General features: G+C 36.4%; 1 protein-coding gene across 9 annotated transcripts in view; it reads left to right on the top strand.

Moving 5' to 3' along the window:
* Positions 1-27726, top strand: part of LOC149551019 (Ubiquitin-conjugating enzyme family protein) — a 226836-nt gene that overhangs the window by 41371 nt on the left and 157739 nt on the right. For all 9 annotated transcript variants that reach the window (XM_089786585.1, XM_089786591.1, XM_089786586.1 and 6 more), the window contains 2 exons: positions 15722-15787; positions 15949-16016. In XM_089786585.1, the coding sequence (XP_089642711.1) occupies positions 15722-15787; positions 15949-16016 (134 nt within the window). The remainder of the gene's footprint in view (positions 1-15721; positions 15788-15948; positions 16017-27726) is intronic.

The raw sequence follows: 27726 nt of genomic DNA on the forward strand, positions 1-27726 counted from the left end.
TTCACCATACAGAGAAGTAAATTCAGGAGATTGTTTTAGACCAATTGAAGCTAACTCTGCTTCAATTATGTCTCCAATATTTGGTATGGGAGATGATAAAGCTGGCATTTGTTGTTCTATACTTTGTATTATGTTGTATGTACTTAGTCTTGAGAAGATAGGTTCATAGTGCCCAGCCAACGGAGTGATGTCATGGAAGAGGATTGATATTGTAGAATGAGGTGCCTGTATGGTTTTTTGCGTGTAGATGACCAGATACATATGGGGATGTCAAGACAAAGAGACAACCAATGGATAAAAAATGTGTCGCCCCAGAGGCCTGATTCACCTAGCGAGTTGGTTTCAGATGCAGAGAGACGTATTCTACGCAGGTATGCTGCATGGTCAGTTACTTTATGCAAATCATAGAGCAGTGAAGGATGAAGCTCTTGCAAGAGAGTTTGCCGCCATAGTAGAACCATGGTGGAGCAAGTGCAAGAAATAATTGACAAGTCCATTATGCAGTTCAACACATGTATATTGACAATGAAGCAATACTTGTATTGTATCAAATAAACAATCGCCAACGATGTAGTTAAACGAGCTCATTCGAAAGCATTGTACGTTGTCAAGCATCATCAATTGATATAGCTTCAGACGTGGTCTTTGATTTGGATTTGTCTAGTATCAATGGACTTCTTGATCCCTGGCTTGCTATAATTGAGCTAGCCATACTTGTTTTCGCCATTTAATGGATGAAGGGAAAATAAAATAAGTCCGTGTTGAAGATAAGAACGAGCTACGACAAGCCTCCTACTCTAGCTACCTACAAGAAAGCAAGGAAAAAATGTTGTCAACTCTACAAGTGGAGAGACAACATGCTTACTTTCCATGCAGAAATATTAACAGAAAGCTATGCTATGCCAAAGGTTTTGATTCATTCAAGAAAAAGACATGCTAATCCGCAATCATGTCTGAAGAAGACATTATCTGCAAGACAAGATTATTTGACATCGATGCATTTACATAAGATATCTCCAATGAATTCTATAAGATGTATGATATGTATCTTATAGATGCACCATTCAGATATAGGAGAATAGAATGAGCCATAGTTCTAGTCATTTATATAGACTATAATCTTAATTTCAGTATTCTGAATATGCCTATAGATTGATGCTTCTTCATTGGAATGTAGATGATTATTTAAACTAGCACAAGACATTGACACGTTCTATAGTGTTCCCAGGACTAACATATTGTGTAAATCTTAGGAACAAGAATACAAAGGAGCAGATGATAAATAAAACTATTTGACAAAATTAGGTTTATTAATGTCTCTGTGCTTACATATATGAACAAGCATTGCATAATATTTGAACAGACTACAGATTCTCCTATAAGCAAATCAAATTACGATCTATACATATAAAGGAACTACTCTTCTAACAGGTTCAGTGGAAGACTATGTTATTATCAAATATGCAACTTCTTTTATGGTGAAATATATTTGCATCGCACATGTTCAAGATGACATATTCTGCAACAATGAGATAGGAAAAGGGTTAAGCAGAGGCAAGTAGCTGGAAAAGCTTTTTAGAACCTAGGATCTTTATTAGTCCATGGCGAAGAAGTGGGTAAAGATTGTGGTAGGAATGGAAATTGCCATAAGATATAGAACCATGTCACACTACTAAAGTTATTATCCTTTTTATGCCTAGATATATAAACATTGATACCATAATATCAAAACATTATTCATATCATGGTGTGAGAGAAGAAAGACTATGATCGTAACATCTGTAGTAGCCAGTCTGTGACCAGGTCTTAGTGAAGGCTAGATGATAGGCAAGATCATAGCTTCTTTTAACGTCAAACATATTTACATCGACCATGTCGAAGTCTATATGCTATGCAAGCTTGAGGTAAAAAAAGGACAATCCAAAGCCAAGGAAATCGACAAGCTTTTGGAAATCTAGGATCGTTATCAGTCCACGGGGAAGAAGCCGGTAAACATTCCAAAAGCAATGAAAGATATCAAAAGCAAACAAATGAAAAGCTACAGGAAAATAAGAGGCCATAGGATATGATGCTAGATGTATATTTAATGGTCACGAAATCCATATTCAGCTACTTAAAGGAGCCATCTTCAAGTTAACAGACAACGTAGATGGAGGGGGGGAAAAACTATATGCATAGTCATATAACACGACACAAGCAAACTAGAGCTAACTCTAGATTCGGTTGTTCAGATATTGTAATCAGGAGTCAATCCTTACGTAGACAGTATATGAAACGGTAGGAATATTAGCTCTAATGAACGAAAAGAAGAAGTTATATTCCAAACTAATACTAAATTTAAACAGGAAAAGAATTTGTAAGAAATAAAACAGTCGCAAACAATAGTTTAAATATATCTTTTACAGGTTTTCTTTTCAAAATGCCGTACTTTCAATGCTAATCAATTTTGATATAAGTCTCTATACAGATATTGCTAATATAATATTATATATTTTTTAGTTATGGATTTTGGCATCTTTTTTTCTTTTCATTATCTTGTCAAGTAGTGATTATTTTTTGTTATCATGTTTTTGCTATTACATCTTTATAACATGTTAACATATGATTTGGTTTAGAATATAAAAGTTCCATAGACAAGCTATCTCAAGGATAGAAATGATCAATTCAAATGTAGAATTAAGATTTAAATACTATATTATTAAAATTCTAAATAAAATATGTGAGAAATGAATTCTTAATAATTAATAAAAATAAAATATACAAAAGTTAAATGTAAAAATCATAATGAAGAAAATGAACACAAGAGAGTAAGAACTTGTTAGAAGACATGTTATGCACTAATCAAATAACTTTAATCAGTAGGTTCATAATGTCCCTCCAATAGAATCTATCAAAGAAAGCTATCAAATCATAAGATGGAATCTATGTGATTCTATAGACAAGTAGGTATTATAGTACCCTAGTTATAGATATATGCCTAGTCATGAGAAGGAAGAAATGAAAACAAAATACGACTCCGTAGTAGGCTAATTTTATTCCAACTGAAACTGATGTAGACTAATGATTATTGTTCTTTTGGTCAAACCATTTGTTTTATATTATGAAGGATTTTAAAGCCACACACAGAGCGAAGATTAAATTGTAGGCGTATGTAAGAGCTGTGCAGGAAAAGTAATCATTCAAATGGCCTAATAATTGAATCACAGCAGCCTGATATGAAACTTTTTGCATGCTTGACAAGTCCTAGTCATCAAAAGATATGACTTTCAATTCAAAAATATGACAGGAATATAAAGGAAGCTGATGCTGACATTTGATGTTTTGCTACTTCTATTTTAGGGAACAAAATTTTTGCCTAATGCCTTAACAATGCTATGTATTTAAAATGTTGATGAACTTGACACTAGAAAGGAGAAAAAGGGCCAAGCAGGAAACTTGGCAATAAAGAATATAACCGTTTCCACATAACCCATAATAGATCTGAAATAAATGCGGAATTAAAATCCAAATGCAAGAGAATAGACAACATACACTCAAAATTATGACACAAGATATACCCTGGGAAACCCTCATTGAGGGAAAAAACCCAGCCTCCAAAAGCATCCATCACCATGTAATATTCAGCAAAAAATACCATTGCAATACAAACATGGAAGCCTTTATGGCCATAGCCACAATTGAGCAAACTATGTGAACAAGCATGAATCCACACATCCCATGCCATGCTTTCAACCTTCACAAATGCTCTCTTGGCTAACCTGTCAAGTTTTGTCCCGCTCGACTCTTGCCTTTCTCACTCTTACTCCTTGTCACTCTACAACAACTACCCTTGTGGCTGCTTATATAGTAGCAAGTCTCACAAAACCACCAAGTGGTATTGCATAAACCATGTGCTACTTAACCCACTGACCCCACATTTAATATTGGGCATTTAATTATTTTTCCCAATATTAAATAATTACATGAAATATTATCACAATGTTACAATACAACTCATCAAGTATATCCCATGGAAATCTTTACATATTGCACGTCCATCTAGGCACAACATTAGATAATAAAATATAACAATATTATGCAATGTGTGCAACACTCATTATCTCAACAATCTCCCACTTGTTGTATACATTGCCTAGGGTCAAGCCGTAGCCACATAAATGAACAAGGGAACAATCCCTCCCAGCACATCCACCATCATGGATCAAAATACGCCAAGCGCTCCATCCTGGTACCCACAACAAAATCAAAGTATCCAGCATGTCAAACATGAATGATCTCACCTCCTATTATGTCACTGCCACTAGACATACATAGAAGCCATCCAAAGAGAAAAACCACCCAACTTGTCGCACTAGAAGATCATAAAATCCTGTACCAACTGAATTCCAAGCACAAAAAAAACTGATCCAAAGGTAATCGCATGTATCAGTAGTTGTCAAAATATCCATAGCTGAAATAGCACCCACAGCAAGTGCCAAACCCATCCAACTATCCATACCTCCAAAGGTATAACAAGTGAATCTCATATCACTGACATATCCAATCTGCAACCTGCAATCACAAGCCTCAAGAGCAATACCTGCCACATATATACCAAGAAGCTCCCATTGCAAAAGATAATGTCAAATCTATAACCAATCCACTCACAACATCTCAAAGAAGTGAATCCATGTAGTATCAAAGACATCCGTAATACATAAACTGATATCCTACAAGAACAACTCTTGTAACAAGTCTCCAATAGTCTCTCAAATTCTCCACAACCAATAGAGGAAAGAGATAAAAGAATAACCATGTCATCTCTCACATGACATACATGAACACAAACCAGTGATCACAATCTCTAACCAATCTCAAATCTAATGTAAGAAAAACTGAACATCGGGGAAGATAACCAAGACCGGAGAAACCATGCAAATCATAACCTATATCATGTCCTTCTACACACACCTCTAGATGTAAACTGTGCAAGTATGATCTCCTCCATAAAACCCCAATAAGAAGCCTTAACAACACCCAAACCATACCATATAACTAATCATGGATGTACGCCTCTCACAAGAAGATCAAACTCAATAAACCATTCCTAATCCAAAGAAAATGCCCAATATAAAACCATCTCCCAAACTCAACCAGCATAACAACATATGCACACGGAGATAACCAATGTTAAACCATCTCTCAAATGAACCCTCCAGAACTAACTCATGTACCATAGCTCAAGATCTATATCCATGAAAGACAAGCATAAATATAATGCAACTGAAAGAAACAATGGGCTATACCTCTCAAGTAGCAAACCGCCGAGTAGACCAAGAGTGGGGAATGAGAATGCCCATCAAGATACCCAAGTCTCCAACCAAGACTCATCTAAGAACAATCTCCTTTCAAGTCCATATCAGGTGACTGCCCCTCGGACTTCTTGTTGAAACCATCAACTGTCCCAACAAATACTTCTCTAATCCAAGAGAAATCAGCATCACCACTGTCTCTAAGTATTCATGAGCACTTGTAACCAATCAATCCATGCCAACTGCAAATGCAACATTGCAATATCATGAAGTATCTAGCTTATGATCAGTGTACTCAATACCAAGAAACTAAATCAAGATCAATGTCAAAGTTCAAACCATTGCCTTAGGAACATAAACATGACAACATGATCTAACCATCTCAACCAAAGAGATAACAGGCTCCACATGAACATACCATAACATGTCACAACTCTAAACGTGTATCAAGAGTATATCATGACATAATAATGAAACCATCCTCACACCAAGGATAACATGCCAAATAAAAGCATAAACTGTACTTTTACCAAGAACCTTGTCAGTCCTCAAAATGTAACCATCTCCACACACCATGAAGAAAACCATCTCCACACACCAGGAAGAACCATCTCCTATATGAAGATCCAAATCAAACCAGGAACTAATCTTGCACTGTCACCCCATCACTGTCACAAGCTCCCACTAAACTGTGTATCCAAGCTGTATATCCAATCATGTCATGCCAAAATCCATGACACCATGATCACATCCATGAACCGAGCATCTGGCTCTCAATATGTCCAACCTGTCAGCATAAAATAGTCAACCACAATCCTCCACCATGACTGTACCTGGTAACAACATCTCATCCCTTCTATATGAAGAATAAAATCAGCAAATTATGTGACTCAAGGCATAGACAACCCAAATCCGAGCCACCAATCTGAATATGCATCAATAATGAAAGATAAATGGGCAAAGACAACTCATAACCAAGCTATAAATGCAACTTGTAAGTATAGACCGCTTACAACACTGCACAACTTGTAGATCCAACAAGTCATCATACATATTCAAGCTAAACACTGATAACCATATCATCATGAAACCAATCTGAATAATGAATTGAGTATACAATGACATCAAATCTTAAATCTCCAATGCCATAAACTCACAATGTTACTATAGTCAAAATATACCATAAACTATTCAGATAAATATATCAACAAATAAATCATGCCAAACTTGCACCAAATCTGAACCAATGTGTAGAGCTCTCCAAGAGCTTTCCGTTGACTACTTGAAGTCCAAAATCCGACCTCGTATGCCCAAGTTATGCTCTAATTTGTGCTCAAAACAAACAACATCTGACTTTAGGGCTCTTAAAACCTGACAAAATATCAAAACCATAGAACCAGACCTATATCATGTTGTAGCGCTTTGAATTAGCTTTCCAATGCCTGTAAGAATTCTGAAATCCGATATTTTGAGAGAAAGTTATGGCCGTTTTACTAAGACAGTCTTTTTACCATTTTCATTGCGATTTTTCATTTTTTATTTTATTTTCTGTGACGAAAATTCCGACGGGATTAAATTTGACGGCCATCACGGGCTGAAACTAAAAAAAACTCTTTCATTTCATTTGAACATGGCCAAACTAGGACATAATATATATCAAAATTTATGGAAATATCAACCCGGATCCAATAGTGAGGTCTATTTTTACCCAAGAGGTTATTTCTGCATGCTACCCCCCAAAACCCTCATTTTAAATGAAACATCTGAAAAATCCTTTTGTTCAAAAAATTTCACATGCCCAAATCTTTTAACATCCCATCATAATAGCAAATCCAAAACCCTCAAATCTGCAATAAATCCTTCATATATCTTGCCCTTTTCTTTTATCCTCTCATGCATTCTTATGGATTCAATCTAAGGTTACAATAATAAAACCATAGCTCTGATACCACTTGTAAGGAAACTTGGCAATAAAGAATATAACCGTTTCCACATAACCCATAATAGATTTGAAATAAATACGGAATTAAAATCCACATGCAAGGGAATAGACAACATACTCTCAAAATTATGACACAAGATATACCCTGAGAAACCCTCATTAAGGGAAAAAACCCAGCCTCCAAAAGCATCCATCACCATGTATTATTCAGCAAAAAATACCATTGCAATACAAACATGGAAGCCTTCATGGCCATAGCCACAATCGAGCAAACTATGTGAACAAGCATGAATCCACACATCCCATGCCATGCTTTCAACTTTCACAAATGCTCCCTTGGCTAACCTGTCAAGTCTTGTCCCGCTCGACTCTTGCCTTTCTCACTCTTACTCCTTGTCACTCTACAACAACTACCCTTGTGGCTGCTTATATAGTAGCAAGTCCCACAAAACCACCAAGTGGTATTACATAAACCATGTGCTACCTAACCCACTGACCCCACATTTAATATTGGGCATTTAATTATTTTTCTCAATATTAAATAATTACATGAAATATTATCACAATGTTACAATACAACTCATTAAGTATATCCCATGGGAATCTTTACATATTGCACATCCATCTAGGCACAACATTACATAATAAAATATAACAATATTATGCAATGTGTGCAACACCCATTATCTCAACACAGAGAGAAGTAGTTAGTAAATTACAGTTATAAACCTCGGAGTGTTGGAAAATGACAAAATCGATAACATAATATCAGAACACTATTCATATGGTAGAGGAATGCTTTGGATACCGTATTCATATGGTAGAAGTTGAAGAACAATTTTATGGTCAACTTGCTTAGCTACAGAAATGAGCTGTTATTTGGAAGACATAGTAGGTGACACTGGCAACAAAGCAGAATTAAGGGAGCAGATTTGTGGAAGCGAAGAAGAAAATGATTTCTGGGAGTGTAGACACAAACATTGAATAAGCAGTTACATATTATAGGAACTACTATTGGAACATTGCAACCAGATGTCAACCCTGAGAAGACAAGACTTCTCATCTAACATTAAGAGAAGTAATTGTTGTCCATCTGAGGATATGAACAGGAGTCTACAAAATATAAAGAAAGAAGATTTAGCACGAGAACTAAATATGTATGGAAACTTAGTCGAACACCTTAGTACTCTATTTGAATCATTTATAGCACTCAGACAATATCATCAAATCTTGGCCTTTTCCTAGCATTGTCAGATGTCTTACTATTTTGTGTTGACCCAACTCTGTAGATATAAGAGTATAAGTATGTAGACAGCAGACATTATGAGACAAGGCAGGCATCAAGTTTACGTCAAGGAAATTGGCTCTTCTTGAATACTTTATACATAAATATAGGCAACAGTTGAAAGGAAAAATTAGTTTATTTATAATGTCCTTTTTCCTAGCTATGACTATGACAAGATATGCAGGAAAATATGAAATATAATTAAAACCTTGAAATGGTTACAAATTAACAGCTCTCAACTATAATAACAGAACGTGTCTCTTTTCCTATTAAGATGCACAAACAAAACTATTTCTATGTCAGATTAATAATCTGATAGATTGTTGACTTGATATAAACTTTGAATGACAATACCTTAACCAACAATGCAATTCACATGAAGACAAATATAACCCATTTCTGATTTCTGTCTTGTTTACTAGTTTAGCTCATTGTAGGAAAAATCAAACTGATAATGTTCACCCTACAGTTTTAGAATCATAATATATTGACTGCATCCTACATAATTTGCATCCGTGCAGGTCAAAGGCTCTCTCAAACTTGAACTTCAACCTTAAATCATAATCCATTCTATGGATGCTATTTAAATTTGTATGTTACAGCCATGTCCTTTAATAATTATTTTGATATTTGAAGAACACCAATAAGTCTACAATTTTGGCAAAGTACAAGTTCTTATAAGATTGACTTTCGTGCAGACAAATATCAGTATAGATTCATGGTTTCATATGTAATAACAAAACAAGATAATAAAGATTATATATCTAAGAGATTGATGTAGCCTGAAACAATGCCAAGAATAGCTAAATATAAGCACTTGCTGACAAAAGAAACACAAGAACATAATGGAAAACGAATCAAGGAAAAGGAAAACTACCAGATATCATGGTGCAATGAACAAGGAGATAATGTTACCTCACATGCTGCAAAGACCATTACTGAGGCAAAGTAAATGATCAGAGTTGAAGATGTTCAGCTCTAGAACCAGATGAGCTAATCAAGAAAAAGTGAAACATATATCTGTAGCAATCTTACTACCAAGTACATAAGATATATGTTAAGCTTTGGTTATATTTTTTAGTTTCAGGTAGAACAATGCAACACGACGGTAATAAAGGAATATGTCTTTTGATTAAGTATAAAAAAGATCAAAGTTAACTCAAGCTCAAAACAAACAACCTAATATAATCCTAGAGGAATTGAAGAACACTCTAACTGATAGATAGAAAGACACAAAAAAAATAGCATGCCATAAAATGGAATACAAGACCATATTTGAACATTCAGCAATCAGAACTGTTAAAAAAACAGAAGCAAATTAATTTCATAAAATTTAAAAGTAGTTAGAATAAATAATGTCATAGTTTCAATTTCAAATCAACGTCTCAGAGAATGTTCTAAGATTTTTATATCAGACTTAAATCAGCTTATTTGTATAATTTAATACTTAAATCAGAAAGAGGAATAGTTATGGATTGTATAACAGTTGCTATCTATCTTATGCCGAATTTAATGACCTTAATCTTCCAAACATCTACGCTTAAAAAATGTCAATCAATTATAAATATCCAAAAACCTAGTCAAGGATCTTGCATGGAAAGCTAGGACTGTATTCATAGACGGATTGAAACTTGCAAGCCTCAGTTTGCTCTTCATACCTATATTCTTTTTTGGATAAAACAGGTCACAATGGCAAAAAACAAAGAATAACCCTAACATTTAGTATGAGAACCACAAATTTCTACCTTTACATCCACTGCTATTACAGACCAGCATTTGGTTCCAAAGTCATAGCCTACTTAAAAAATGGCCCAATTCACTAATTCCCAAAGTTCATTGAACTCAAATTAAATCAGACATTTCATAAAGAAAGAGTCCTCTAGCCCAACAGCTGATTCAAAAAAGACGAACATATGCCCAAAATCCACAAACAGAATCAACTAAAGAGCACTTGAATTTAAACTTGCAGTTGTCTCAGAGAATGTTCTATCTAAGAGTTTTATATCAGACTAAAATCAGCTTATTTGTATAATTTAATACTTAAATCAGAAAGAGGAATAGTTATGGATTGTATAACAGTTTCTATCTATCTTATGCCAAATTTAATGACCTTAATCTTCCAAACATCTACGCTTAAAAAATGTCAATCAATTTTAAATATCCAAAAACCTAGTCAAGGATCTTGCATGGAAAGCTAGGACTGTATTCATAGATGGATTGATACTTGCAGGCCTCAGTTTGCTCTTCATGTCTATATTCTTCTTTGGATAAAACAGGTGACAATGACAAAAAACAAAGAAGAATCCTAACATTTAGTATGAGAACCACAAATTTCTACCTTTACATCCACTGCCATTATAGACCAGCATTTTGTTCCAAAGTCACAGCCTACTTTAAAAATGGGCCAATTCACTAATTCCCAAAGTTCATTGAACTCAAATTAAATCAGACATTTCATAAACAACCTAAGAAAGTCAAAAAGTTAACAGAAGTTTCTATAGGAAAAGGTGAGGCCTGCTTAAGAACACATCACAGCTTCAGGAAGTTATTTAATTGTAAAGATGTGGCCCATAGAGATTCTCTTTACAAGCTGTTCCCATAGACTCTAAAGAAATTGTTTAGCATTAATCTAATCATCTTGATAAAGAAAAAGAAATCATAAATTTTATAAATATCCATAGATGACTGAAAGCAGGTCCATGGCACTTGAAAATACACTAGTTTGAAATTAAAGGTCTTATGACTTAATACAATTTAGACGAATTGATACCTGCAGGCCTCAGTTTGCTTTTCATAGCTATATTCTTCTTTGGATAAAACAGGTGACAACGGGAAAAACAAAGAACAATCCTAACATTTAGTATGAGAACCACAAATTTCTACTTTTAGATCCACTGCTATTACAGACCAGCATTAGGTTCCAAACTCATAGCCTCCTTTCAAAATAGCCCAATTCACTAGCTTGGAATTGAACGTTTTAGGACTCGATAGAATTCTACAAAAGACCACAAAGGAGGGAAAAATACAATACCCACATCGACAACGAAGACATCTGCTCAAGAAACTAAAACAATACCCTAAGAGTTGAATAAAAACCCAAAGAGCATAAGATCAAGTACACACATGGACCACAAACACATGCTCAAGAAACTGAAATACTACCCTAAGAGTTGAACAAAAACCCCTAACACTGTATAAGTTGAAGTATTGGAGAGATTTGAAATGTATATGTCTATATCACTAGGTGTGGGTAGGACACTACAGCTACTGAATGCCTCGCTGCCTAGTATATGCGTTAACCATTCTCCCCTTGGCCACATGTTCGGGTCTACATAGTCGCCCGAGACCTCGAAAGGAGCAACATTCCTATACCATCGACTTCTTCAAAACCCAGCCACGACGAAATTGAAGCTGCAATTCTCTCCAAAAAACACTAAAAACCTAAAATCGTTCAACTACCAAAATCCATATATGCTATCAAACATGTTCTCATAAAACAGAACCCAGATGACACAATAAGATACCGTAGACGAACTCGTTGAGATAACAAATAACAAGTGTCGAAGATTAAATAGACAACAAAATTATAACAAGTGTCTGAGAAAGCAAATAAATTATAACAGGGGTCTTCATTCTTAAATCTAAAATAGCATAACAACGACATCAATGTCTGAAGACCAAATGCAAATGCATTTTACATATGAAGATAAAAGAGGGCATTCCTGTCTAAAACGAAAACAATGTGTAAAAATAAGAACAAGAACTTTGTAATGCTAAACTACCATTTGCCTTACCTTGAAAACAAAACAGATGACGAGAAATATAATTAGGTAAACATGAAATTCTAACCTGCTGTATGAAGGCTACGAGAACCCAAACCCTGACCCCCTCACTGCATGAAATCCATAGAAGCTGCCACAGACAATGAGAAATAGCAGGAATATTTACCTTTTGCTTGCTCTGCACAGACGGCAACAAAACCCTGCGAATCACCACTGAATGCTCTAGAACCGGCAACCAACAATTAAAGACACATCAAACATTTAACCCGCTGCATCCATGGAAGCCAGGCCAACGATTTAATGGTGTAGTTAAACCTCGTACTCTGCACAAGCATGACAGCTCTTCTGCCTTCCTATTTGCACACGAACACGACACCTGTTCTCGCCTCAAAATTTGACCCCATCTCTTTACCGTGCCCCTTTATTTTTTTTCCGTTAATTTTCAACACAGAAAACAAATTAAACCACCAGGAAAAATCAACCGTCCAATAGGAAAAAAGCAAATAATCCGCAAAAATTGGAAATAAAGCATATCACATAGTCTAAACTATATGATATGTTACATTTTCCTGCCATATCAATTGACGGCTAATGCTTTTAATTAAGCCGAAAACAATAGTCTCTGCCTTTTTAAAGGCAGGGACTAACAATTAAGTCATAGAAATAAAATATTATATAAATAACAGCAATTTGTATTTATAAAATTTCCATTATGAGCCTATGAGACATAGCTTGGATGATTGAGCTGTTGAAAGAGATGGATGGTGTTTGTGGCCATAGGTTTGAATCCTTGGCTTCAATCACTGCATGATTAAGGTCAGGTCATGGGGCCCGATGTTAACTGGTAGTAATTAGGGCCTCAAATATGGGGTCTTGACTAGTGCCAATTACTCCATACTAAAGTAGAAGTAACAAAATGAAAATCCAGTGTATTATTTTCTTTTGTTGGAAGTTAAAAAATTGTTTAAATCTTAGGTGGGTGGAGCAAAATGGAAATCAAAACATGTAAGATAGTTGTCCTTTAGACAGTTCGATTGTAAAACCAAAAAATCAAGGCATTTGCAGATGGCAGGCAGATAATGATAAAAAAGTGGGTGGATCTGAGGATTTAGACCATTGTATCTACCTCTCACTCCATTACACCCTTGATCACAGTGGAAATGGAATATTGGGTGTGATTTACAGGAAATAATAAGGATGTTGAAACTCACTGGGCACCAAAATTGGGGTTTTTCTCAAATACTTTTTTTTCATAGAATCCCAGAAATGGTAATGGGGATTCAAAACTTGCAAGGATTTATTAAAAGAAAATGTAGAAAGCTTTTTTCTTTGTATAAGTATTTGCTGGGCATGCATGGGGTGTGCCTAGGGACTAAGGGTACCGTCAGGTACATAATTTTACTCGTTTTTCAGGCAATAAACAAGGATGCTGGAACGTGCAGCATTAATGAAAATAAACTTTACAGAAGCACAAAATTTGTTTTAATTATTTAATAACACATTTTTTAACTGGGTGCCAGAGAGGGTAATGGGGATTTTAAACTTGCAAGTATTTTTGAAAAGAAAATATACAAGACATTTTCTGTTGACTGGTATGTGCTAGCACACCCAGGCTGTGTCCTGGGCACTGTGGGTATCCTCGTTATAGCTCAGATGTAGCTCAGATGTAGGTGAGAATAGTTGGGCTGGTATGTCATTCAATCTGATTTATGGATCATATTTTGTCACATCAGGAGCACAAATAATAAATTTTAAAAAAGTTTTGGTCATTTACCCAAGGGTAATAATGGACCAAAGGCAAAAGGTAATAATGTTAACACTTGGCATGAAAAGAAAACAGTGCAACAACAGTAATCTACTACTTTTACTGCAGTTTACAGAGTTCAAAATCATCAAAATAATATTTACATCATCCAACTTAATTTCTGTAATCTCAAAATCAGTCAACATGGTCAAATGCTTCCCATGCTAGTGCCAAAATACCTTGCACTGGTGTCATCCAAATGGTGGAGAAATAAAACAGGATGCAATATCATGTGACACTTATAAATCTGAAGACCTCAGATGTTTAGGCATTACCTTTTCTGGTTATAACACTTTTTAATGTCTCGGAGAAAGAAGATGCAGTGAAAATGAAGGTTTTTTATTTGCATTAATAATTGTTACTATTGCGGGTTGGTCAGGTGATATCATTAGGTGAATCTGGTCAATAGGGCTAAATATTGATAAATTCATATTATTGTTTTTGCGAAAACATTAATGTTGTCATAGTGAATCTTCAAAGGTTCTTTTGTGGGGTTTTAATCTCAACTTTTATGGTTTTAATTTGAGAAAGCAGTTCACCAATGTGAAAAACTGTAGGCATGATACGAGCAACATGACACTCACCCTGCGAAGACTTCTTGTCATCAGCAACTGTTGCCTCTTTTTTCAAAGTTTGCCTATTTTCAATTGCATTTCTATAATTTCTTTGCATCTCTCTACAGGGTTTTCTTTGTTCTCTCCATTTGTTAGTTTCCTTGTTCTTGTTTTTAATATTTTGCTAATTTCATTTTACATGCTGACTGGTAAAATTTATCATTGTTAATTTTGTAGATAGGGAATCAGAATTTAAGTATTTACTAAAGGGCACTTTTTGAAATTGTTGGAACATGAAGAGCTAAGAATATAAAAAACGAAGAGTCTTATACATTTAAAAAAACATGGGAGTGTATAACTATTTTTGTAAACTCATTGAGTCATGGTAGGTGGACTCAGATCATGACGAGACACACACTTTTATGCTTTGAAATTCTTCTCTGTTTTATTTGTTGCAGCTGTATATTATGATGCTTTAGAGCCTTGAAGCTTTGCTCTCTCCCTCTTCAAATTTATCCTAGGAGCACTGGTCTGATAAATGAATGACTGGTTGTAGAATTTTATTTGTTCATTGTGATAGTTTGCAGAAGGCACCATTTCTTATCTCGGTGTTATATTTGTTTTCTGTGTAGAAGCTCTGAGAATATTATGAAGAAAATTGCAGTCAAAGAAAATCACGTTTCTCCAACCGAAAAAATAAAATTCATTAAAATGCACATTTACAATTTAATTTAGACTTTTAAGACTTTCAAACCTGTGGCCCCAAGTAGTGCAGGAACTCATGTGTTGCTGGGAACAACAGTATCATTTGCTGTTTAAATGCTTAAAAGTATATCCAGCTTCCACAAAATCAACAGTCACTGAATTATAGTTTAAACTTCATTAAAGTTAAACAATATCAACTTGAATTTGGTACTATGAACTTATTTTTGATAGGTGGAATTCCTAAATTTGTTGATATGTTTCATTTTCTTCCTCTGGTGAAGGTCTGTGTTGGAGGTTATTTTTAACACTTCCTTACGATTGTAGAAATATTTGACATGAAGTTGTCATTGATCTGCAGACTATGTACAGGAGCAAGAGATGGAAATTGAGGCTTTGCAAGCAATCCTCATGGATGAAATAAACGGTTCATCTTCCAATTACATTTGCATCCCACAATCATTTTTTCTGCACTTGTTTCTTTACCATGTCCTAAAAGTCTCAGATTTCACTTACTGCTTTTTTTTTGCTTCTCTGTGGCGATGAAAAAGTTTTTAACCAACCTTACAATTTAATTTATAATGACAGAGATTGACTGCAATGAAAGTGGATTAAATACAAGTGGTCGGTGCTTTCAAATTATTCTGTCTCCTGAGGTATAGCCTAGTTTATCAACTGTTAAGATGGCAGTGAATGCATGATATATCATAATAATTATTATTGATTATATTTTCTTTCATGCTTTGCCCATGTATAACATTATTTTTATCCATCTTAACATGGATTTGATATGTACTGAGAAATATTCAAAGACCCAAGGTGTCAATCCTTATGTTTTAACACTTGGGTTGGGATTGGAAATTTGAGTCTTTTGGATTTCTTATGGTACATATTCGATCCATGTGAAGATGGACATCCTAGTTAATAATCATTTCAACTTTGCTAAAATCTATATGCATGTAACAATAAATTAGGTTAATGAAATAACTATGAAACTAAAAGTTAACATTGACGAAACATAAAATCTTTAGAAAAAAATATGCAGCGACCTTTAGTTGGAAAATAATTGAATAAATAGAATGGTATACATAAAGTACTATACCAGAATATGAATGAATAGTTATTACAAATAATAATATTTCAAGAAAAGAAATCTAACAAAGCCATGCATGGAAGAAAAAATTTGCTAATAACAAGAATCAGACAAAAAATCCAACATTTATGATATTTGAAAAGGAAAACCTTTGAAAATCAAACATCTATAAGTATGTATTATAAAAACTGAATCAAGTTTCTATATGTACCATACAAAATGGATCAAATTCCTAAAATAGACATCATAAATTATAATGGTATTATACAAGAATTGGAGCGAGTATAGCTTCATTGTAGTAATGGAAGGAACGGTCTGGTGGAGAGCTGGTCAAATTGTGCTTCCTAGTTATGATGAATGTTCATTATCTTCAAACTGCATTCTTTATTCTTTTATAGCTTTAAGCAAATGCCGAGCAAGTTATTTAATCGTAAATCATGTTAGAAAAATATTTTTTAGAGTTTTTGTTATTTATTAAAATGTCTTGATTAAATTTCCCTTTTCTTTCCTTCTGCTTTTCTCTCCATCTTTTCCCATGTTTTTCCCGATTCATCCATACAGTTATTTCTTTTTATTTCTTTTAGAAGGTACACATGTCAACAATGAATACTTTTGTTGAACACATCACTCCAATAAATAATAAAATGTAACCAAGAAGTAGTGAAAATACCTTTGTAAATGAAAACTCATTCAACAAGAGTAGTTTTATATTCCACCTTCTATTGTGAAAGGAGGAAAAGTGTATTTGTAGTCACTTACGTAAAAAACTGGACCACAGCTTTTAGTCTTTTTAGTGGCCAAATAACGCAATTGCACAATACCATAAGAAATGGTCATAAGCTATTGAGTAAAGTTGCTTTTCATAAAAGCTTTTCAAAGTATAATGTTTGAGAAACAGTATAAATACTTGAAATTAAAACTGGTTTAGCGGCCAAGTGGGGTTATTGAAAAATAGTTGTTATATTTTTTTTGACCTGGTAACCACATTTAATCCAATAGCTATGAACTTCCATCTTCCGTTTTTTGTACCAAGGAAGAAGAGGCAACTTACCATTAACATTACACTCATACAATTATATCATTTTCACAGCTATTTGGTTTGCACATTAATCAAGTGTTCCTTGCCCTACCCCCACAGTCAGTGGATGAAGTATCCCATGGTTTTAATTAAAGACCCCAGTCACATTGCTTAAGCATGTTACCATTGCACCCCAGGCTCAATCTTACAATATAATGATTGCAATTCAGCAGCATAAATTGTTTAAATTACAAATGGATGTTCCTGTTTCATTTTTCTATTCAAGGAAAATGATGAAATGATTCCAAATGAAAGATGAAGTCAATTTTAAAATAGTATCCTAAGGTCCTACCACAAAAAAACATATATGAACTTTACAACCCTTACCAAACTAAAAATTTGAGGATAATGCTAATAAGCGATTTGAGGCTAACATAAAAAAATGCATTCAATTTATATTCATAAAATGAAATTCCTTTTGAAATAGTTTCTAAATGAATTTAATGAGTTACACAACACTCTGTACTTTGGCTTTGGTTATTATTCTTTCACATCTATATTGATATGGCCTCAACATCAGCCTCACCCCTTCTTCAACATGTTGAAGATGCATCCTAACACCAAGTGTGGAATCTCACATGACCTATCTTTACCCATTCTTGCTTTACCTAGATCATAATTCCCTAGTTGTTATTCATTCTAAATGAAGATCTTAAATTTTAACTGATCAACTTGGGATCTGAGACATTAAGTTTTACGGCAGGCTTATTATGGATCTTTTCATCTTCATGAACTATTAATATTAGGCTAAGATTTCAAACTGCGATGAAACCAAGAGAACATATCTATAGAAATGTTGTGTGGTGGCCTCAATGGGTTATGCAGCATTTGTCCTAAAATATTAAATATGTCTTGGAGGAATTTTGTCAACTAGTTGGCAAGTAAGTCTGTTCTAGTTTTCTGAGTTCTTGTATCATCAAAACATTACACAAGTTACAAGTGCTATGCATAGAAATTCTGTCAAATATTCATATGGTCATAACATGCTGGAGCAATCACTTGTACCACAGACAATTTGTCAAACACTTGGTGTACCACCTCTTGACACAAGTGAAATCCTCTAATGTGAACTTGGATTTAAAGGTTTGCTGTTACAGACTTAGTTGATGAACCATGGGAATATTTATATCATGTTTTCATACAACCATTTGATTTCAGGCTTGGATATAATTAGATTGGCAAATATATCAGATTAATAAATGATAGCAGTATAGAAATCAAATGTTATTTTAATGGACATGAAAGCTACAGATTTCTATCTTTAATTCCAAATAATGTTAACAAGAATTATGAGAACCTGGTATGTAGTCACAGCTCTGTAATTTGCCTCAGAATGATTACAATCTTTGATCAAATGCTAATAACCCCTTAGGTTTTAATATCTGGAATGAAAGACCAACCCATGAGACCATACGATCAATGCTAAAGGTTGGTTGTCATTGCCTGAAGGCTCACACGGCTGGGTTTTCTTGGATCGGCTGCCTTCACAACACCACAATTACTGCTCTGGAGGCTGCGTTTCCTTATTTGCTAGTCACAAATTTCAATCTCTGCACTATGGCTAATTAAACACATTCAAACTTCTCCAATTTCAATGCAATTAATCACAATCATGGCTCTTCGATGAAGCCATAGCTGACTGCAAGAATTGACAACTCTTTCACCATCTCTGATTGCTGCAGTTCAGGAAGAATACCATTTCCAAGCTAAGAACACTGAAACTGTCATGTCCCTTTCTGTCAAGTGAGCTTCTGGACAACACTTAAGCCTATTCCTCACCACGATAGGCCCAAGTCTCTACCAAGGGGTGTAATTAGGCGTGGCAACATATCTTATTAGTCAATTCGGCCTAATGTTTTAATGTTTTATTTTCCCTCAACATGCCTGTGGTGTTTGTCATCGACAATGAGAGAGACTCTCGCTTGTCTTGTCTCCACATTGGCAGCCATGTTTGAGATTCTCTATCCGTGGGGTAGAGGTAACGCTTGAGCTTTTGTGCGCATGTTGAGCTTTTGGTAACGCTTGTTCATGGAGGCCGGCATGAGCAAGGGAGTTTTAGAGCAAGCATGGGGAGATTATCGAGCATGGTGAATTATGAAGAAACGATATGCCAGGTAACAAGTTTCAGAAGGGACGAAACCCCCTTTCTCTCATTCATGAATAGGACATAGCCCCTGTTCGTGCTTCTTTGCTTACCCCTAGTTGATGCTTATTGATTCATGAGGGGATTCACATGCAGGTTGGAGGATTGTGGAAGTAAACTGCATATTTTAGTTGGTTCATTATCTGCATCATTCAATTGCCCAAGTGGCAACACGACTTAGCAATCTTTCTTTATGGTGGAATCAAAAGGGGAAGTTGTGGTACTGCTTTTCTGGTCGCTGCTGGCAATTCCATCTGCATCATATGCTACATGAAGCTCATCGGTAGGTGCCTTGACCGATAGAACCGATGACGTCTCAGGATACCTTTTATACCTTCACTGTGAGTCTATAGCATGCATGTGGGATTTCTCCTAGTATTATGTAGTGGGTATCTGTATGCTCTCATTTTTCCTGAGTTCTAGTAGAGAAGTGTTGCAATATAATTTCTTTACTGGTAATAATATCTCTACGTTCTACATATCAGAATAATCTGAAGACTCTCAGATCAATTAGGAAGACTGAATTTTGATATTCTTGAGATACTCTGTTCTTGTATTACAACCAACATTGAATGAATGCGTCTAAGACTCTCTTGGACAGTAACAAAACTCCATATATCAGTCTGCTGTAGCAACTAAATTCTGGTGCATGAGAATCATTACTAAATTAGGAGCTTCATCAGCATACAAAATAGTTCGGGTAAAGATCATTACAATGGTATTAGAGCAGCGAATCTGTTGCTTTATGGATTTATTTTATTGAATGCGCCAGCAGAATAGAGGACCGTGTGGAATTTGGAAACCTTCACAACTTTCCAAGGGGAAAACAACTTCAGAGGACATTGGAGTACATTCAATGGCTGAAAGGGTTTCAAATGCAGGAGAGGAGGCAGACAGAGAAGCAAGAGACACCTTAAGGGCTCTGAGAGATGGATAAAATCAGGTTGCTACTGTTCTGCAACAACTCACACAAGCTATACAACAAATGAATGCTGGGCCTATATGGGTGGGAGTGTAGTTGGATCAACACATGGCAGAGAGACACTCACTTAAACTGTAGATAGGCCATTAATGTTGGTTTTTGCTGAACAACATGATGAGGTTGTTAATGCAGGAGTTTTAGGAGACATGCCCGAAGATGTCATGGCTATACATGCTGAATGGGACTTGTTTCCAAACAATGTTAAGGCAGTTTTAGGCTTTGTCCAATATATGAACCAGCAAAGGGAGATGATGAAAGCTAGACAGGATAGGAGGCCAAGGACTCCTAATAGAGATTTAAAACATGCTATTAACAAGCTCTCTTTACCAATATTTGATGGTAGCGGGAAAACTACAGCCAGGGCCTTGATACAAACTTGGATACTTTTCTCACACTTCAACCCATGTCTAAACCCGATGCAATCAAGTTTGCTACCGTGCATCTAGATGGACCAGCTTTTGATTGGTGGCACCATGGGTTGGTAACCTAAGATCATGGCAAGATTAGTTTATATAAGGAGTTTAGCAATAAACTGATTTGTAGATTTGACAGGAAGGACATAGAGGTTTACTACAGGGAATTAGCTTAGCTCAAACACAGTGGATCCTTGGATATATTGATGAATTTCATAGGATATCTATCATGGTCCCCAATATGACTGAAAACAGAAAGGTAATGTTGTTCGTGGAAGGATTGAGTGAGAGATTCAAGGGATTTGTCAAGATGTTGAAACCGAGTACTCTATAGGATGCAATCAAGATGGCACTTGATTTGGATAGCTCATCTTCAACGGTTTAGCCTTCCAAAAAGCCCTTCAAAGGATCCAAAACCAATCTGAAAACATCAAATCAGAATAAGGATGACCCACCCAAAACTGATTTTGACTCAAGAAACGAGCTAAGAAGGATAAATTTATGTTCTACATACAAGGAACCTTGGTCACCGGATCATAGATGTAGAGGGAAAGGCAAGGTCATTATATTGAAGTGGTTTTAGAAATGAAAATGATGGTAACAAATCTGACGACAACGAGGAGGATGGTGTTAATGAGCAGCCCAAGTTGGGAAAGGTGGATAAACAGGTTCACGATCAGCTACCTACCGTTGCTACTCTCTTAGGGGTTCCTACAAGTAGCCTCATCTGTTTGAAGGGAGTGGTTAAGGGGTAGAAAATGGTGTGCTTTGTGGACACAGGGGCTACTCATAACTTCATTAGTACGTCCATAGCAGCTAGAAGGAAGTTACAAGTAGACCCCATTCCACACTTTGATGTTAAGGTTGTTGGAGGAGATCTTCTTGATTGTTCTGGTATGCTTTCTTAGTTGGATGTTCAACTAGGTACTTAACACTCTTACAACTGATTTTTATGTGGTTGAGCTAGGAGGGATACATGTCATTTTAGGCCTGCAGGGGCACTAGACTCTCGGTAGATATACCATTGACCATGACCAAAAACAAACTGTATTTAAGAAGGAAGAGCAACAAATCATTCTTAAGGCTATGATTGATAGAGGCCCCCGGATCGTTTCAGCTCATAGAATGGAATCCATCTTGAGACATGAGGATACAAAATGGGCAACGCATTGTTTCATTTCCACATAGTCTGTTTCAGACTTAGGGCAGCAGCTCTACATTGATGTCTAGGCAATATTAGACAAGCACAAGATGCTCTTTGGTGATATTCCCCTTGGTTTACCTTCTGAACATGGGTTTGAGCATGTGATAGAGTTGGAAGAAGGTTCCAAGCCTGTTATCACGACACCCTACTGACACCCTAGACACTACAAGGAAGAGATAGAGCTTTACTTTACATGGGGCACATAAGGCTGAGTTTTAGTCCGTTTGCTTCATCCATGGTGTTGGTCAAGAAGAAGGATCAGACTCTACGTATGTGCATAGATTACATGCCATCAAATAAGAGGACCATTAAAAATAGGTACCCTATACCCCGTATATTTCCCGATCGTGGGTTTGAATATCTTTGGTGATATTCCCCCTGGTATACTACCTGATCGTGGGTTTGAGCATTTGATGATAGATTTGGAAGAAGGTGCCAAGCCTATTATCATGACACCCTACCGATATCCTAGACACTGTAAGGAAGAGATAGAGCAGACCATTTGAGATTTAGATGACATGGGGCAGATAAGGTCGAGTTCTAGTCTGTTTGCTTCATTCGTGGTGTTGGTCAAGAAGAAGGATGGGACTCTATGTATGTGCATAGATTACAGGGCATTAAATAAGAGGACCATTAAGAACAGGTACCCTATACCCCGTATTGATGAGCTTTTGGATGAGCTACATGGAGATGTCTATTTTTTGAAAATTGATCTTTGTTCAGGGTACCATTAGATTAAGGTTTGTGAGGAGGATGTGCACAAGACGACTTTCAGATGTCACTATGGCCACTATGAGTTTTTGGTGATGCCTTTTGGGCTTGCAAACACTCTTGCGACATTCTAGTCATGCATGAATCATATATTCAATAGGCAGTTGCATAAGTTTGTCCTGGTGTTTTTCAATGACATTCTGATTTTCAGCAGGACATGGGAGTAACACTTGCAACATTTGGATGAGGTTTTAAAGGTTATGGAGCAGCACTAATTATTTGCTAAGGAATCCAAATGCAAGTTTAGATTGATAGATATTTTATATTTGGGGCATGTGATTGGTGTTAATGGGGTCCAGGTTCACTAAGAGAAGATCCAAGCTATCTTAGATTGGCCGCCTCCAAAGAATGTGTTAGATTTGAGGGGATTCTTAGGGTTGTGTTCTTACTATAGGAGATTTGTGAAGGGATTTTCATAGCTTGCCACACCACTTATGGATCTTACGAGAATGGGAGCTTTCAGATGGTCTATAGATTTGGAGCCGATATTTGATAAAGTCAAGAGGGTAATGAGCACGTGCCTAGTGTTAGCGCAACCCGATTTCACTAGACCATTTATCTTGGAGTGTTATGCATCAGGTGTTGGGATTAGGGCGATACTCATTCAGGATAGACATCCTATTGCTTGTCAGAGCAAGAAATTGAAAGATCATGAGAAACTGTACTCCACCACAAGGAGATGTTTTCTATCATGCATGCCTTGACCAAATTCAGATAGTACTTGATGGATGGGCATTTTGTGGTAAGAACATATCATAATAGTTTACGTTTTTTCTTGGCACAAAGGAAGCTGAATGAGAGGCAACAAAAGTGGATTAGTAGGATCCAAGCTTATGAATTTAACATTGACTACATCGAGTAGAAGAACAATGTAGTTGCAGATGCCTTATCTAGGAGACCAACTAGTGCCACTTGTTGTTCTATGTTAGAGATTTCAGCCAATTGGAAATCTCAACTATTAGTTGAGTACTCCAAAAATACCTTTGCTTGCGAGGTTACAGATGGGCAGATTTAGGACGACAGGTACAGGGTAGTAGAATGAAATTATTTACTACAAAAACATGATTTATTTGGCCCCAAAATCCAAATTGAAGGGGCAGATTATGCAGGTGGTTCATGACAGCCCTGCAGCAGGCCATCCTGGGTACTTTAAAACCTACAAGCAGATATGTGAGAGGTTTACGTAAAAGGGCCTAAAGGACTATGTTCTTCCTCATGTTAGGGAGTGCTTACCTTGCCAACAAAACAAATCCGAACATGTACATCCCGTTGGTTTATTACAGCCCTTACCAATTCTGAAGCACAAGTAGGAGAGTATATCCATGGACTTTGTCACAAGCCTTCCAAAGGTTCAAGGTAGATACAATATTTTTGTGGTGGTAGACGGACTAACCAAATTTGGACAACTTCACTGGTCTCAACATTATTCTTCAAAGAAGTTTTTAGTTTGCACTGTCTTCCTAAAACCATAATCAGTGATAGGGAAAACAAGTTTCTTAACAACGTTTGACAAGAGTTATTCAGGTTGGTAGGGACTCAGTTAACACCCAACACCAGTTACCACCCCCTGACAAATGGTCAAACAGAGATAGTGAATAAATGGTTAGAGGGGTACCTTCGTAACTATGTTTTTGGGCAGCAAGGAGCGTGGGTAAGGTCATTGCATTTGGGTGAGTATTGCTACAATTCAACTCATCATATGACCATTGGCATGTCCCCTTTCAGAGCACTTTGTGGGTACGAGCCCTACTCTTTTGTGGATTTAGCTTTAACAAATAGTCAGACATCCTTGGCCAAAGATTGGCTATAGTAACAACAAGATTTCCTATCCTCCTTTAAACACAATATGCAGCATGCGCAAAATCAACAAAAGATCTGTGGATCGGTATCAAACGCAGAGGGTATTTGAGGTTGGGGAAATGGTATTTCTATGACTCCAACCCTACAAGCAGAGTTTTCTCAGAAGGAATGGGGCTGAGAAGCTTAGGCCTAAGTTCTACGGACCCTACAAGGTGACAAAGAAGGTTGGGGAAGCAGCGTACGAATTGGAACTGCCCTCAGACAGCCGGATTCATAATGTCTTTCATGTCTCTTGCCTAAAGAGGGCCTTGGGGCAGCATGTCATTGCGTCACCAGGGTTGCCCCACTTAATGAAGAGGGTAAGCTGGAGCTTATTCCTGCAGAAGTGCTTAATACCAGAGAACGACAATTGAGGAGCAAAACTATTAGAGAGTATTTGGTTAGGTGGGCCAACGCACTGATTGAGGATGCTACATGGGAAGGTGATCAGATTCTCCAGCACCACGAAGTTCTATTGCTTGGGGACAAGCAATCCCAGGAAGGGAGGACTGTCATGTCCCTTTCTGTCAAGTGAGCTCGTGGACAACACTTAAGCCTATTCCTCACCCCGATAGGCCTAAGTCTCTTGCAAGGGGTGTAATTAGGCATGGCAACATATCTTATTAGTCAAATCTGCCTAATGTTTTAATGTTTTATTTTCCCTCAACGTGCCTGCGGTGTTTGTCATCGACAATGAGGGAGACTCTCGGTTTGTCTTGTCTCCATGTTGGCAGCCATGTTTGAGATTCTCTATCCGCGTTGTAGAGGTAACGGTCGGGCCTTTGCACGCATGTTGAGCTTTTGGTAACACTTGTTCATGGAGGCCGATGTGAGCAAGGGAGTTTTTAGGGCAAGCGTGGGGAGATTATCAGGCATGGTGAATTATGAAGAAACAATATGCAAGGTACCAAGTTTCAGAAGGGACAAAATCCCCTTTCTCTCATTAATGAATAGGACGTAGCCCCTGTTCGTGCTTCTTTGCTTACCCCTAGTTGATACTTATTGATTCACGAGGAGATTTACATGCAGGTTGGAGGACAGTGGAAGTAAACTGCATATTTCAGTTGGTTCATTATCTGCATCATTTGATTGCCTAGGTGGCAACACGACTTAGCAATCTTCATCTATGGTGGAATCAAAAGGGGAAGTCATGGTACTGCTTTTCTGGTTGCTGCTGGCAATTCCATCTGCACCATATGCTACAGGAAGCTCATGGGTAGGTGCCTTGACCGGTAGAACTGGCAACTTCTCAGGATACCCTTCATTAATTCACAATGAGTCTATAGGATGCACATTGGATTTCTCCCAGTATTATGTTGTGGATATCTGTATGATCTCATTTTTTCGAAGTTGTGGTAGAGAAGTGTTGCAATATAATTTCTTTACTGGTAATGATATGTCTATGTTCTGCATATCAGAATGATCTGAAGACTCTCAGATCGGTTAGGAAGACTGAATTTTGATATTCTTGATACTCTGTTCTTGTATTACAACCAACATTGAATGAATGCATTTAAGACTATCTTGGACAGTAACAGAACTCCATATATCAATCTGCTGTAGCAACTAAATTCTGGTGCTTGAGAATCATTACTAAATTAGGAGCTTCATTAGCATACAGAATAGTTCAGGTAAAGATCATTACAGAAACCCTTGCACTTCTCTTTTGCAAGCCAAAATATTCAATGCATAATGAAATCGATCCTTCTTATGGCTTTTTATATTTCCTTCAAAAAATTGGATCATGAAGCTTCTCAATCACACTTCACATAACTAAAAACATATTTGCTTTTGCTTTTAATGTGTTGACTTAGAAAAACATTAAATAGACTCCCTTATTATTATATCTATTTAATGCATCTTAGAGTAAAATTGAGCGTACTCATTGTTAAGTTTTTGAACCAGAATATAAGAATGCAATAATGAGAAATATAATAACAGATGACACTGTTATTGTCCTGGGAAAACCCTCCTCGAGGGAAAACCCCAGCCCGCCAAAATAATAATAACTTTATTACGATTTTCAAATCCACTACAAAATCTCTGCCTCTCAGATGAACAGATACAATATAATCAACAAGGTATCGTTCACAGCAGATCACAATACATAGTTCTCCAGTTACAGATTTATCAAAATCATACATAAAGTTCTGCTAATGTAAACACACTATGCAAGATTAATACATATAGTCTTCAGAACAAGCATTGCCTATAAAAAGCATTTGGCATGAATCACATATTCTTTAGAAACATTGTGAACAATAATAGGAACTTAAAAACCTCCAAGGAAATGCTCACTGCAGAAGAAGACTTCCACGATGGCCACCCTAATGTCATCGACCATAAGCAATAGTACTGCTGCCTGCTTAAATGATCGCACATGGTATACAAGCACTCACACTGCTCTCATTACACTTTGCTACACACGGCAAGAAGGAAGCAAATTTGAGTTAAGGAAACTTCCACAGAATACATGCCCTGACACAACTGTGCATGATAGATATATCTTTTAATATATTATAAATGAGAGTAGAGGAAACTTGAAGCTTGAAGTGACATGCACGATCACCAAGCAGTAATAGTTACTGATGATGACATTGCATCGGTGAATTCGACAGATGAAGAGAGTGAACCAATGCTATGTACTATCAAGCCGGCACTAACAAACAATAAATGCCAGTGTAAACTATCGGCACATCTGAGTGTGCATTTACGATGCCAAATCACCAACAGGAATATACACTGTTGCCAAGTCATCGCATATAAGTTCCTTTACAAACCTTTTCATCCACAGTGAGATAAATACAGCCTGAGCAGAATATCAATAGCTGGGAAATAATAAA

This window comes from Cupressus sempervirens, chromosome 6 (assembly GCF_028749045.1).
Source record: "Cupressus sempervirens isolate cs-2001-9-10 chromosome 6, ASM2874904v1, whole genome shotgun sequence".
NCBI classification, from domain to species: domain Eukaryota; kingdom Viridiplantae; phylum Streptophyta; class Pinopsida; order Cupressales; family Cupressaceae; genus Cupressus; species Cupressus sempervirens.